The sequence below is a fragment of the Lepidochelys kempii genome, chromosome 11, assembly GCF_965140285.1.
Source record: "Lepidochelys kempii isolate rLepKem1 chromosome 11, rLepKem1.hap1, whole genome shotgun sequence".
Classification (NCBI taxonomy): Eukaryota; Metazoa; Chordata; order Testudines; family Cheloniidae; genus Lepidochelys; species Lepidochelys kempii.
The window spans coordinates 81112142-81126145 of record NC_136390.1 but is presented as its reverse complement, the minus strand read 5'-3'; the positions used below and the strand labels follow the sequence as shown (position 1 = coordinate 81126145).

The 14004-nt window shown below is 53.8% G+C and overlaps 1 protein-coding gene and 1 long non-coding RNA gene across 2 annotated transcripts; both read left to right on the top strand.

Moving 5' to 3' along the window:
* The first annotated feature begins 1213 nt into the window (after positions 1–1213).
* Positions 1214–2594, top strand: LOC144930942 (maestro heat-like repeat family member 5). Its single transcript, XM_078854721.1, has 3 exons — positions 1214–1344; positions 2162–2299; positions 2459–2594. The coding sequence occupies exons 1-3, from the start codon at positions 1214–1216 to the stop codon at positions 2592–2594; spliced, it is 405 nt and encodes a 134-aa protein (XP_078710847.1).
* Positions 2595–7421: 4827 nt separating this feature from the next.
* On the top strand, positions 7422–9847 carry LOC144929142 (uncharacterized). The gene is made up of 3 exons (XR_013634454.1): positions 7422–7497; positions 8329–8482; positions 9764–9847. It is a non-coding gene; the product is annotated as an uncharacterized LOC144929142 (long non-coding RNA).
* Positions 9848–14004: the final 4157 nt, after the last annotated feature.

The window sequence follows — 14004 nt, the reverse complement described above, 5'->3', positions numbered from 1 at the left end:
GCTCACAGCCGCCACAGCAAGCCCATCCCTTGGGTGGGGCTGCACTTTGCTGCTTGTGTCAGCCAGGGCCGGCTCCGGGTGCCAGCAAAGGAAGCAGGGACCTGGGGCAGCCAATAGAAAGTTGGGGCGGCACGTCCGGGTCTTTGGCGGTAATTCGGCAGCGGGTCCTTCATTCCCTCTCTTCCTCTTCAGCGCCACTTCGGGGGCAGCTCAATCGGGTTTTTCTTTTCTTTCTCTTCTCCGCTTGGGGCCGCCAAAAAGCTGGAGCCAGCCCTGGTGCCAGCAGCGCACGTCCTCACCAGAAGCGCTTGTCGCGATTCCTCGGTCAGGGTGGGGCATTGCGGGAAGGCTCCTGAGGGTCAGTTGACATAAACGACGCGGTGTCCACGCTGACACTGCATCGACCGAACTGCATTGACTTGGACTCTCTGCCCCTTGTGGACGTGGAGTTATGAACTTGGCCCCCAGGGGCAGTTCTGCCAATGGGAAGGAAATTCCATAGTTAGGGTGATGCTGGGTAAGTGGCCTTGTGTTGACCTAACTCTGTCGTGTAGATCAGACCTTCGTGTGTCCTGGCCACTTCCAATCAAACCAAAGAGGTGTAAATAAAGTTTCCCCCAGGTAAAAGTTACAGATCTTAAGTGGTTTCTCTGTTGGTACCCTGGCTCCGTCGTCTTCTGCTTTAGATGGCCCTTTAGTGAGCAGGTGCAGTTTGGGCGTCTATTGGAAGTATCCAGGTTTCTGGCTTTGTAAACTGTGGCTAGAAACCTTCCCAGCATGGGATCTTGAGATGTCCAGTACGTTTGACTGGGCCAGAAACACTGGGCCTATGAGAACGCATCTCCTCAGGATGATTTCAGCCCGTCCAGTCACGGCTGGAAAGCCAAAGCGCAGGGTCTGCACCATTAAGAGAAATAACGGGGAATAACGTCACCCAGACTCTTCTGATCTTTCCATAGGGTTCCATCCTGCTTCCGTTCCAGCAATGGGGGAAGGTTTAGGAGCTTCCAAATGTCTCCTCCCCTCTCAGGAGCCAATCCTCTTTTGTAACATGCTGGAGAGGAAATGAGACATGACAAAAGGACAGTCGCAAATGGCAATGGGGGCAGGGGGCAGATTGGGATAGTTGAGTGAAATTCTTTCCCCCCTCCAGGCCATGAAGACCATTTACGAGGTCCTTTTCCTTTGGGGATACCGAGAAGCCATCCTGGAAATGTATCCCCAGCTGCTCATCCTCTGTGTCAGGCAAGTGCAGTTTGTGATGGATCTGCGCTTGCCAGGGACCTACATGGCCAGCGAGACATCCAGCCCCGAGGAGGGATCCAGCTGCCTCAGTCTCCTAAGGTAATGACTGAAAGGAAAAGGAAGAACAGATTTGTTCTGCTAAACACCTGGGGTCCGTTCATGGCCATCGGTGGTTCGGGTGCTGTCGTTGGCCCAGGCTCAGTTGGGTGCAGCTCTCTCTTGAGGAAAAGGGTTGAGAGCCGTGTGTTCTTGTGAGTCACACTCGCTCATCTGACGCCGTCCACAGGCCAGCTGCTTTCCCCACACACTCAGGCAGCAGCCATGTTTGTGCATCCATCCACCTGTGCCACCCGCCAAAGGGTCAGTGCTTTCATCACTGTCTGCTGAGCAAATCTGGGGGCCTCCGTCCCCGAACGCAGACAGAGCCACACCGTCAGCACATGGGGCCAGACCCTGCAGGATCTCAGCCTCACAGGCAGGCAGGAGGAAGAGGGACCAGTTCATCTGGTTCTGTGGGCACAGTGAGGGGCTTCCATCTACACGGGAAAACCAGAGCGCCGGAAGACACCTCAGGTGGTGTAAACTGACATCGCTTTGCTCGCTTACACCAACTGAGGACCCGACCCCACATGCCAGCTTGAGTCCTGTTACCTGTCACAGTAAAGAGTCAAGTATTCAGCCATAGGGAGTGATGACACCAATCATCTTAAGAAGCTACATTGTCACTAATTGGTTAGAAACTCAACGAAACTGCAGTGTAGACAGGGCCCATTGGGCAGGGAAGCACCATGATATCACACTGGATCTATCCTCGGGGAGGCTAGCTACTGCTGACCATGCTGTGTTTCCCAGGGCTTGTGCAGATTTTCCATGCCTGGGGCTGATCTCGTTGCCTGAGACTGGTTTTTCTCTTTAGCACGTCAGTGGAGGCTGTGAAGACTCTTTTCTCCATGCCCGGCTACTGGAAGGAATTTGCCATCATCCAGTTTCAGCAGGGTTGGGACACGATAGCCTCCCGATATTACTACTCACAGGGTGTTGGCCTGATTGCAAGGTAGGAGCCCAAAGTTTCCTCCTCACTGGGTCTCTCTTGGGAATGGGATTTCCGTGTGAAATATTTCTCTGTTCCAGGCTGCCAGCTCAGCCCAGCAACTGGAGAGGAACTCTCTCTCCCCCTTGAAAATCACAAGGGACTTTCTGTTCCATGTTCCAGAGCCATGATCGAGTGTGAGAACCCTCAGCTCCCTGCAGTTTTCAGAGAGGCAATCACCATCGTCCAGAGTGAGAGGGAGGAGAAGCAGAGAACAATTGCCATGGCTTTCTGTATTGAGGTGAGATACATTAGTTGATAGGCACAAGGGGGCTTTCTGGAGAGGAGCTCAGGCCAGTAAGCTCTGGGGCACATTGTCAGCAGCTCAGCAGCCTTACCGCCAGCTAGCTCCTCTCTGCACAAGGATGGTTGTGGGGCATGGCAAAGAGAGGGAGGGAGAGACAGGGTGAGATTGCTCCTGGCTGGATGTGCCTCGATGGGATTATGGGACAAGAGGAGAGGTTTCTCCAGTGCCCCAAGACCATGCTTCTCTCCTCACCTTTTCCTGAGGTTCTGCTTTTCTTCTGTCCCAGGGGTCTCTGCATGGCGCTCAATGAGGCCTGGAGATGCCCCTTTCCCTGGGGGCTGATTTGTGAGCTGTGCATGGGTCCAACTTTTGGGAATGAACCAACTGAAACAGCAGCAACTGGCTCCCTACGCACCAGAGACTTTGGGTGGGAGTAAGTGGCCCTTTGGTAAAGACGACTGTCCAGGGAAGAGACCCCACAGGAAGACCTCTGTTCCTCAACCTGATGTTGATTTGCCTCTTTCCAGTTTCTCCAGAGTCCTTCCATTGACACAGTGCTGACAAAATCAGAGCTCCGGGCGCAGCTCATGGAATGGACCAAGGACACAAATCCCGTCATATGTAAGCTCAGTCTGCGAGGCCTTGGCAGTATTGTGTTCCAGCCAGAAAAGGTAAGAGGCGTGGATTGCCCAGGGGACCAAGGACGCCGATGTCTCTCAAATAGCTCGGAAACGAGAGCCAGATCCCCACATAAACCTTGTTGTTTAACACACAGCCCTCAAATGGTGGAGGTGCTTTCCTGAGCAAATCAAGGCATGACGTGCTCCCTGCTCCCATGAGTGGAGCCCTGATTGCAGATGGGATGCAATGGGGGAGGTGGGGTGAGCAACGACAAAGGTTACAGTGAGCAGCTGGCACAGAGTGACAGGAGAACGACTTTCTGCCCCGTTGGGGGGCTCTGCCATCCGTGGTTTCTCCTAGGCGGGAGTGGTGCAGCACGTGCTCCAGGCTGTCACCCCGGAAAGTAATGAGTTGCCTTCTTCATTCCTGCAGGTGAGATGGTTACAGGCCCAGCTGCCAGGAACCGTTGCCAGGTTTTGTGACCGGGATGGAGGGTGTGTCAAGGAGGCCATGCACAAAGCTCAAGACATCATCTACCTCCTCAAGAGGGAGGGGCTTGGCTCCATCTCCCAGGACATTGCAGTCAGCCTTCGCCCCTTCATTGATGACGTAAGGCTTGGAACCCCAGGAGAAGCCCGTTCCCCCCCTCCAGCTGTCTCTGATGCCCTTGTCTCTCTCTCCCCATCTCCTTGGCTCCCGCCCCTCAGGCCTGCCATGGAGCCTCCAAGGAGCTCCCCCGCCATGGGTGGGGAATGTCCTGCTTAGCCACCTCTCTGTCAGAGCTCTTCTCGCCAAAGCTCAGTCTCAGCGCCATGCTCCCAGCCCCTGCTGCAGCCTGGCCTGGGGGAGAGGGGGCCTGGCCCTGGGCAGATACCCAGCTGTCTGGAGAACACAGGCCCCCAAAGAGGTGGAGATTCTCAGCAGGAAAGAGGTGGGTCGGGAATGGCCCAGCTCTCGGGGGCACCGAAGAGCAAAAGAAATGCTGTGTTTTGTAGCAGCGAATCCCTGCAAGGCTCCAGCAGCGGCTTCTCCCCTTCCCCAGACCAGTCTCCAGCAGACTTCCCTCCCTCTCCCCAAATCTTCTCGGGTTCTGGGATTCATAGATTCATAGATATTTAGGTCAGAAGGGACCATTTTGATCATCTAGTCTGACCTCCTGCACAATGCAGGCCACAGAATTTCACCCACCACTCCTAAAAAAGACCTCACACCTATATCTGTGCTATTGAAGTCCTCAAATTGTAGTTTGAAGACCTCAAGGAGCAGAGAATCCTCCAGCAAGTGACCTGTGCCCCATGCTACAGAGGAAGGCGAAAAACCTCCAGGGCCTTCCAATCTGCCCTGGAGGAAAATTCCTTCCCGACCCCAAATATGGCGATCAGCTAAACCCTGAGCATATGGGCAAGATTCATCAGCCAGATACTACAGAAAATTCTTTCCCGGGTAACTTGGATCTTACCCCATCTAAAAACCCATCACAGGCCATTGGGCCTATTTACCATGAATATTTAATTACCAAAACCATGTTATCCCATCATACCATCTCCTCCATAAACTTATCGAGTTTAATCTTAAAGCAAGATAGATCTTTTGCCCCCACTACTTCCCTCGGAAGGCTATTCCAAAACTTCACTCCTCTGATGGTTAGAAACCTTCGTCTAATTTCTAATCTAAATTTCCTAGTGGCCAGTTTATATCCATTTGTTCTTGTGTCCACATTGGTACTGAGTTTAAATAATTCCTCTCCCTCTCTGGTATTTATCCCTCTGATATATTTATAGAGAGCAATCATATCTCCCCTCAACCTTCTTTTAGTTAGGCTAAACAAGCCAAGCTCCCTGAGTCTCCTTTCATAAGACAAGTTTTCCATTCCTCGGATCATCCTAGTAGCCCTTCTCTGTACCTGTTCCAGTTTGAATTCATCCTTCTTAAACATGGGAGACCAGAACTGCACACAGTATTCCAGGTGAGGTCTCACCAGTGCCTTATATAACGGTACTAAAACCTCCTTATCCCTACTGGAAATACCTCTCCTGATGCATCCCAAGACCACATTAGCTTTTTTCACAGCCATATCACATTGGCAGCTCATAGTCATCCTATGATCAACCAATACTCCAAGGTCCTTTTCCTCCTCCGTTACTTCTAGTTGATGCGTCCCTAGCTTATAACTAAAATTCTTGTTATTAATCCCTAAATGCATGACCTTACACTTCTCACTATTAAATTTCATCCTATTCCTATTACTCCAGTTTACAAGGTCATCCAGATCCTCCTGTAGGGTATCCCTGTCCTTCTCTAAATTAGCAATACCTCCCAGCTTTGTATCATCTGCAAACTTTATTAGCACACTCCCACTTTTTGTGCCCAGGTCAGTAATAAAAAGATTAAATAAGATTGGTCCCAAAACTGATCCTTGAGGAACTCCACTGGTAATCTCCCTCCAACTTGACAGTTCACCTTTCAGTACGACCCGTTGTAGTCTCCCCTTTAACCAATTCCCTATCTAGGATTCTAGGCTCTCCAGACAGAAACTGCCTCTGGGACACCCTGGGGCTGCGCTGTCCTGCCCAGGGTCTCAGGCCCTGCACAAGATGTCTATGGCGCTGGCCTGGTGTCCGCCCTGCTCCCCCCACCCAAGTCAGTTCACACGGGGGAACCGGAGCAGCGGGCGGATTATGACTCTGTCGCGTTCTGCTCTGATACTGCCTGGCTTTAACCGGGCGTCCCCACCCCCCGTGTGTCATTGCCAGGAGAGGGGCAGTGTGCGCTCAGCTGCCATTTCACTGCTTGGCAACGTGGTGAGCAGGGTGCAGGACCCGGACAAAGCCCTCGTGCAGCAGGAAATCATCCACTGCTTGCTCCCGCTGCTGCTGCATCTTGCAGACCAGGAGGAGAGTGTGACACTGGTAAGTGCCACGGACATTATTTCCTTCAGAGCAAAGAGCCAGAATCCCCTGGGGCCCCCACTCCAGTCATCACCAGAGCCCCTTGCCCAAGCAGAGTCTTCTCCCGGCTTCACTCCCTGCTGGAGCCTCGTGCCTCATCCATCCTCACAGCACACAGCACAAGGGGTGGAGAAGGTCCAGTGTCCCCCACACTATCCCTCTCTCAGTGAGAAGCCTCTTGGTCTCCCCTTCTCTTGCAGCGATGTAAACTGACGCTCTTCCGCTGCGCAGTGTTTCTCGGCTGGGCTCATTTGAAGACGCTGTTCCGCAGCATGGCCTGGGATGGCTCCTCACAGCTCTTGAAGAGTGTCGGGAAGTGCCTGGTAGGTGAATTCCTTGTGCCTTGAGAGGGGTGAATGGGGACTTGAGAGAGACCTTTCTAACCCCACAGCCTGAGGACCCATCCGCTTCGGTCGGGTTGCAAGACTCTGTTCCAGGCTCTCTGCTGGTTCATTTCTGCAGGAGTTACAATCCGTTCCCATTGTTGACAGTTTCCTCCACAACTGTCAGACCTCCAAACTTTTGTCTTTTCAAATGAAAGCGGAGGTTCTGGAGAACACAACAGTGACTTCAGAGAGGTGCTGCTCTGGTGTATGGGTTCGTATTGGCGGTTGCCATGCCCTGGCTATATGCTTTGGCTTTCCTGGACTATTCGCTGTGGGGAGAATATGCCATTTGTATATTGTGCATTTCTTCCTTCTTTCTTTCCAGATGCAGAACAACGAGAGCCACATCCCCAAATTCCTGTTCCAGGCCCTAGACTACCTGGAAAGCTCACAGACAACAATACGACACTCTGCAGCCTTGTTCATTGGTAAGCAGAGCAAATTCACTTCAGCTTTCTTAAATGTTTCCTTCAAAGCCCTTTTCTAGACAGCTGCTCTGTTCCCTCCGACAGCACCAGAATCCTAAAACGGGGGGTGTGTGTGTGTGAGAGAGAGAGAGAGAATTAACATGTATTCCAAGATGAAGGGAGCAACTTAGCTGTATTGACTGCACCAACTTCCCCTGCCCACAACAGCTCTTTGGCTGCACCTAGGGGAGATTGAATTCACATCATGCTGGTTTGATGTGAATTCAGTCTCCTTTAGAAATCAGCTTCTCAGTACCTGCTGGGCATCTGATGCTTTATCTAATGTGCTTTGTGAACAGATGTAAGGAATGTATTTAATTTTCCGAAGGGCTGTCTTGGGGAAATGGCTGCATCTTCAGCAGTTTTCAGCGAAGGATTTGAAAAGTAATGAGATCCATTGTATTCATTGTATGTCTAGGAAATACTATCCACCATTACTGTGATTTGTTGTCTGAAACAGTGAATGAAGATGGCATCTTCCGCCTGTATGAAGGTAAGGAAATATCTCTGTGTGTTTGTGCCTCTGTGGGAAGTACAGGGGTGCAGCACAGGGCCCGAACACAGGTTTGAATGTGGACACAGGTCCCTCTCTGTCTGAGAACAGCATTTAAGGAAGAAGGATGGTCATGCGAGCGTCATCGAGCTACCACAATATGTGTATGGGAGCAGGGGAATTCCATCTCTAGCTCCTAGTCTAGACGTTGCCTTAAAGCTGTGTGGGGAAAGTGTCTTCATAAAGGTCTGAAAGTCTGTAATGGAAGGCCTGACAGTATTGAAAAGAGCCGTAGTTATTAAGGATGATGATGATGATGACAATTACCCTCATCACCTGCCCTCCCTGTAATGGAGTGATTGCAGGCCAGGGAGATTCCCTCCGAGATTGGTCATCAGCTCATAGGAAATCCCATGAGGGAGCATGGGAAACACTTCTCCCTGTGACCTCTTGAGGAATGAAGGCACAGGGCCACAAAAGATTTCAGTAGACATTAGGAGCCTAAATCCCTTTGTGGATCTCGGCCCAAATGTTGGATGGTTTAATGTCGCTGCGGCTGTCACTTTCCTGTTCCATCGAAAGAACAAGTGCCCCCAACCGTCTGTGTGTAGGGGTGTGTGTACGGGTGTAGGCCGGCGGAGGGGGAAGTGACAAGAACGGGGTCTCCTCTCTGTGCAGGGCTATTTTGGGAGGAGCGGAGTTGTTGTTCTTGTGCCCTTAGACTCTTGGGGAGCTAATAGCAGGGGGCGATGGCCATCGGGAGTGGAGATTTCCTAGGCACCAGGCACATCAGCACCAGAGGCTTTTCAACCCGTTTCCTCTTGGTTTCAGCTTTTCAGGAAGTGCCTTTGAAATCTGACAGGACCACGTGGTACATCCTCAACAGACATTATAAATGGTTGCAGAAGCTTGTAAATCTCGTGTCGGGTTCTGCATTTGACTAGGGAACCGGGACCGACACAGAAGAGCTCTTTGTCCTGCTATGGTACGTACAGCAGACGCTTATCAACTTTTTGGTGTCCCTAGCCTCTGTTTGCCAGCAGCTAGGAATGGGTGACAGGGCATAGAGCACTGGAGGATTCCTGTCTGTTCACTCCCTCTGGGGCACCTGGCAGTGGCCACTGTCGGAAGACAGGATACTGGGCTAGATGGACCTTTGCTCTGACCCAGTCTGGCCTTTCTCATGTTCTTATGTTTGGAACTGGGGCTGAACAACGAGGTGGATATTGGCAGATGACACAAGATTATGCAGATTAATCAGCCTAGAGGAGACTTTGAAGAAGTTCAAAGGGATCTAATCAAGCCATGTGACTGGGCAGCACCATGGTGGATGAAAACCAGCGCTGATCAGGGCAGGGCCATACACATGGAAAGCAGTGCGGTGAACGACTCCTCCATGTCGCTGGGTTCAGAAGCCAAAGCACGGCTGGCTGGGCCCAGTGGTTGGAGCAAGGGCGCTGGGGCCGCGTGCTCAGAGTGGTGGAGGTCGAGCCGAGGGGAGCCAAGGGTTGGAGCTGGAGTCAGGAGTCAAGAGCAGGATTGGAACAGGCTGGGGAGTAGGGCCAGGGCCGGATTAACAATTCCCGGCCCATGGGAGCTGCGGGGGAACGCGCGGAGGGAGGGCAGAGCCGACAGGCAAGAGCAGCCCCCGGGACAGAGGTTCCCGGTGCAGTGCTCATCGCGGCGACGTGGCTGTGGGGGGACAGGAAGAGCAGCGCGCGGAGCCGCCTCGCCCCCACCCCAGCCAGGCAGAGCCGGCCCGGCTGGAACGCAGCACACAGGGGCTTTAGGGGCTGCAGCTCGGGCCCCCCTTAGCCCTGCTCCTTTCCTGAGTGCACCATTGCCCCACTTCTGCCCCATTGCCACCCTCTGTTACAGGGCAGCACCCTGGAGCTGATCTCTGACATCTCTCTCCCTGGAATGAAGTCACTGCAGAGTCAGCACAACCCCACCTTTGGGCACCATGTAGGACATCTCACCCCACCGCACAGAGCCCGACATTCACACAGCTTCTCGCATGTGGTTCCCTCACTCATCAGTGCCAGGCGGAGAGAGGAGAAATTCTCCCAGACTCCCTTTAACCATTGCCAGCCCCCAGGGTAGTAGCGGTTGCCGGGGGTTGGGTGCTCTCTTTAAGAAATGCCAGCTCTCCGGGAAGCTGCAAATGAACATTAGCAAAGTGGGGTGGTTTTGTGCAGTGGAAAACCACCGTGCTTGAAGGTTTTGTTTTTCTAATTTGTGCTCCTGCCCTTTCTCCCTCTTCCAGACATCTAGAGGCCAACAGGAGCCAACTGAGCCCACCACTGATCCCATCTCTTGTGAGATGGCAAAGCAGCTGTTGCACGGGAAGGAGGAGACAGAAGAGGCCGAGCAGCGTGTGCCGGGGTGTACCAGCCCCACGTAACCCCACAGTCTAGGCGGAGGAAGCCAAGCCCCTCCCCAGCCCTGCCGGACACGCTACAACTGGAGCACCAGTGTGAAAAGGAGCAGCTCAGCTCACGCTAGGCAGAGCACCGAAAATGGAGGATGCACCTTGGAGGCTCCAGTCCAGAAGCAGCTGAAGCCCCAAGTCGCCGAGACCCAGCCGCACCCCCGGGTGCCTGCAGACGTGCAAGGGAGATCGGAGTGTCTGGGAGTTTCCCACGCCGGGAGCCCAGAGACCCCCAGCCCGTGGCCGAGAGACTTCTCCTCTGAAGTAACCTGGGTGAACGAGCCATTGTCATGCTGAGTGACGTCAGCATGTTCTGGTTGGATCCCCACTGACTCAACGGCAAACACATTGGCCACGGACAAGGCCCTGGGCTAGGGCAAGGGGGAGTAAGGAGAGTCTGGGTCCCCCTGCCCTGGCTGCCATTCATCCTCGGGTGGCTGCCCACGTCCCCATTGCGCCTCTAGACTGCACAGCCGTTGACTCTGGTCGTTGGGCCACACAGCCCCGACGGAGAGGACAGCCACACGGACTCTGGTCGTTGGGCCACACAGCCCCGACAGAGAGGGCGGCCGCACGAACTCTGGTCGTTGGGCCACACAGCCCCGACGGAGAGGGCGGCCGCACGGACTCTGGGCATTGGGCCACACAGCCCCGACGGAGAGGACGGCCGCACGGACTCTGGTCGTTGGGCCACACAGCCCCGACGGAGAGGGCGGCCGCACGGACTCTGGTTGTTGGGCCACACAGCCCCGACGGAGAGTATGGCCGCACGGACTCTGGCCGTTGGGCCACACAGCCCCGACGGAGAGGGCGGCCGCACGGACTCTGGCCGTTGGGCCACACAGCCCTGGATGGAGAGGACAGCCGCACGGACTCTGGTTGTTGGGCCACACAGCCCCGACGGAGAGGACGGCCGCACGGACTCTGGTTGTTGGGCCACACAGCCCTGGATGGAGAGGACAGCCGCACGGACTCTGGCCATTGGACCACACAGCCCCAGATGGAGAGGGCGGCCACACGGACTCTGGTCGTTGGGCCACACAGCCCCGACGGAGCGGGCGGCCGCACGGACTCTGGTCGTTGGGCCACACAGCCCCGACGGAGCGGGCGGCCGCACGGACTCTGGTCGTTGGGCCACACAGCCCCGACGGAGCGGGCGGCCGCACGGACTCTGGGCGTTGGGCCACACAGCCCTGAGTGGGAGGGCTGCCATTTTGGCTCTGGCCATAAGGCCAAACCACCCTGAGGCTAAGGACAGTTATTTAGTTTCACCCATGGGACCTCGCCCCTTCACCCCTAAGGCATCGCCCATCTGTCACCATAAGACCCACACCATGATATAAGACTTTCGGGATCAGGATGCAAATATGAGTAGAAGCAAGGAGTAGCATGTGACCTCTCTAAGAGCTCCTGCCACTCCTCTACCAATATGGGGGTGTTTTATCTCCATCCATGTGCCTCAGGAATGGATTTGACCAATGGGGGAAAGTTCTGGGGCAGAGTGACCCATCCGGAAGTGGGTCACGTGACCCCTCCGAGAACTCTTCCCAGTTGGGGTGAGCCTCAGCCCCTTAGGACCAGCCAGAGAGGGGATTTCACCAAATCAGGTAAGTGCTGTGGTGGGGTGACCTGCCCGCAAGAGGGGCCCATCACCGCTCCATGAAATCCCCCCACTGTCCTCTACTAATCGGTCAGGGTTTCACACACCCCATAGGCCATCCCAGAAGGGTAACGTACCGATCAGAATAGGCAGTGCCCGAAGGTCTAGGCCAGAAGCCGCCGATCTCTGGAGCTCCATGTTTGCGTGGCTGGCAGCATCCTCCTGGAAGTCTCAACACAACACTGCGTGGAAGAGCCCGTCTCGTTCCAAGGATGTCTTTTGCAGAAATCGTGGCCTAGGCCTGCGGGCTAAACCTGTTCTGGATTGGTACACGTTTACCTTCTGAGATGGCCTAAGGTGGGAGAGAAACCCTCGCCAATTGGTAAAGGGCGGTGTGAGGACTTTTTAGGGACCACAGGATCCTGTTGCGGGCAGCTCACTCCACTATGGCACTTCCCCTATTTGGTCAAATCCCCTCTCGGGGTGCTCCTACAGAGCTGACGTCCACTTCAGTTGTAGAGGACAGAGGGAGGAGTTCTCAGAGGGGAGACACAACCCCCTTCTGGATGGGTCACCCTGCCCCGCAACGTCCCCTGATTGGTCAAATGCATTCTCTGGGTGTGTAAAATGGTGTTTGCCCCTGCCAAATTTTCGTAAAAGAAGGGAAGAAAGGCATGTACGTTTTGTGTTATCTATTAGGTGGCCATCTTGGACTTGGCAAAAGAATCTGGTGACCTTTTGCCATTGGCTATATTCATTTGGGTTGGGAAGCACACTCCCACGCACGGATTGAATCCGCGTAGATAGGGTCTAACATCCAGGCAGAGACGACGCAAAGAGGGATAGGGAGGGTTTTTAGTTAGGTCTACTCACCCGGTCCTGTGTCCATCATCGAAGTCTGTCCCTGATGTCCAATGTCAAGAGAGCAGAAGCTGTCCATCGCTCTCTCCCTGCAAGAGAAGGTAGAAAGCACATCAACATTTCCTCCTGGGTGTAATTGTTTGTGAGAGTGGAGCATTTCCAGAGTTAAAGTTTTGTTACTCCACCCCTTCTCTAGCCTGTCCTAGTCCTTTCCCCCATCGTAAATAAAGTCTTGTTTGTGTGGTTACCACTCTGTGGCCTTATTTTCGTGTGCTAAGGCAAGCTCTGACAGATGGGATTACAGAGGGGACTATGTGAGAAGACTTTACTGTAAGATTTCCCGCATCTTCTGAATGGGGTTTGGGTTCTGCCCTCTTTAAAGGAAGGAAAAATCCTGACAGGTGATCCTAGGGGGCTGAAACCCACCGTGATGAGTTAGTAATCTGTCCTATTCACCACTCTAGGATGGAGTCTGGGATGCAGGCTCTGGGATGGAGTTTGGGTGCTGGGTGCAGGCTCCGGGCTGGGGCACAGGGTGGGGGTGCAGGATGGGTGGAGGGGTGCAGGCTCTGGAAGGGAGTTTGGGGATGGGAGGGGCTGCGGAGGGAGGGGCTGCAGGCTGTGGAACGGAGTTTGGTTGTAGGCTCTGGGCTGGGGGAAGGGGTGGGGGTGTAGGAGGGAGTTTGGGTGCAGGAGAGGGGGTGTGGGAAGAGGGTGGGGGTGCAGGCTCTGGGCTGGGGCAGGGAGAACCGCATTTTTCAAAAGAGCATTTTTCAGTTCCCCTCATAAAAGTGCAGCAGTGCAAGCTCTTGGCCGTGAAAGTGCAACTTACAAATGTAGATTTTTTGTTTTGTTCAGAACTGCACCCAAAAGGAAAACAGTGTCAACGTTTCGCGCCTACAAGGCCACCGGACGTTGAGAAGAGGCGTTCGCATGGCACTTTTGCAGCCAGCATTGCATGGTAGTTATGTGCCAGGCATGCTAAACATTCGTATGCCCCTGCATGCTTTTGCCACCAGTCCAGAGGACATGCTTCCATGCTGATGATACTCGTTAAAAAAAAGTAATGTGTGAATTAAATCGGTGACTCAGCTCCTTGGGGGAGAATTGTCTTCTCCTGCTCTCTTTTACCTGCACTCTGCCACAGATTTCATCTCCTAGCCATCTCGGAGGATGACCCAACACGTGGTGTTCGTTTTAAGAACACTTTCACTGCAGATCTGACAAAAGGCGAAGAAGGACCAATGTGAGATTTCTAAAGACAGCCACAGGACTTGACCCAAGTGTTAACAGCCTGAAATTGGACTCCAAAATTTGAGCGGGATGAGGTGTGGCGCATGCTTTCTGAAGTCTGAAAAGAGCAACACGCCAATGTGGAAACGACAAGATCCCAACCATCGAACAAGAAAATGAACCTTCCGCTGGTGACATCTCAATCTGTCCTCAACATGGACGCATGACCTCTGGAACGGTGCCTGAAACGCGAAGGGACGTATGATTCTTCAGCACATCTGGGCTCTCAATATCCTGCGATGCCAGCTACAACAGTGCCCTGTGAATGCCTGGTCTCCCTTTTAGGTGACCCTGTCAACGAGAAGTGGGCAACATTAGCTCC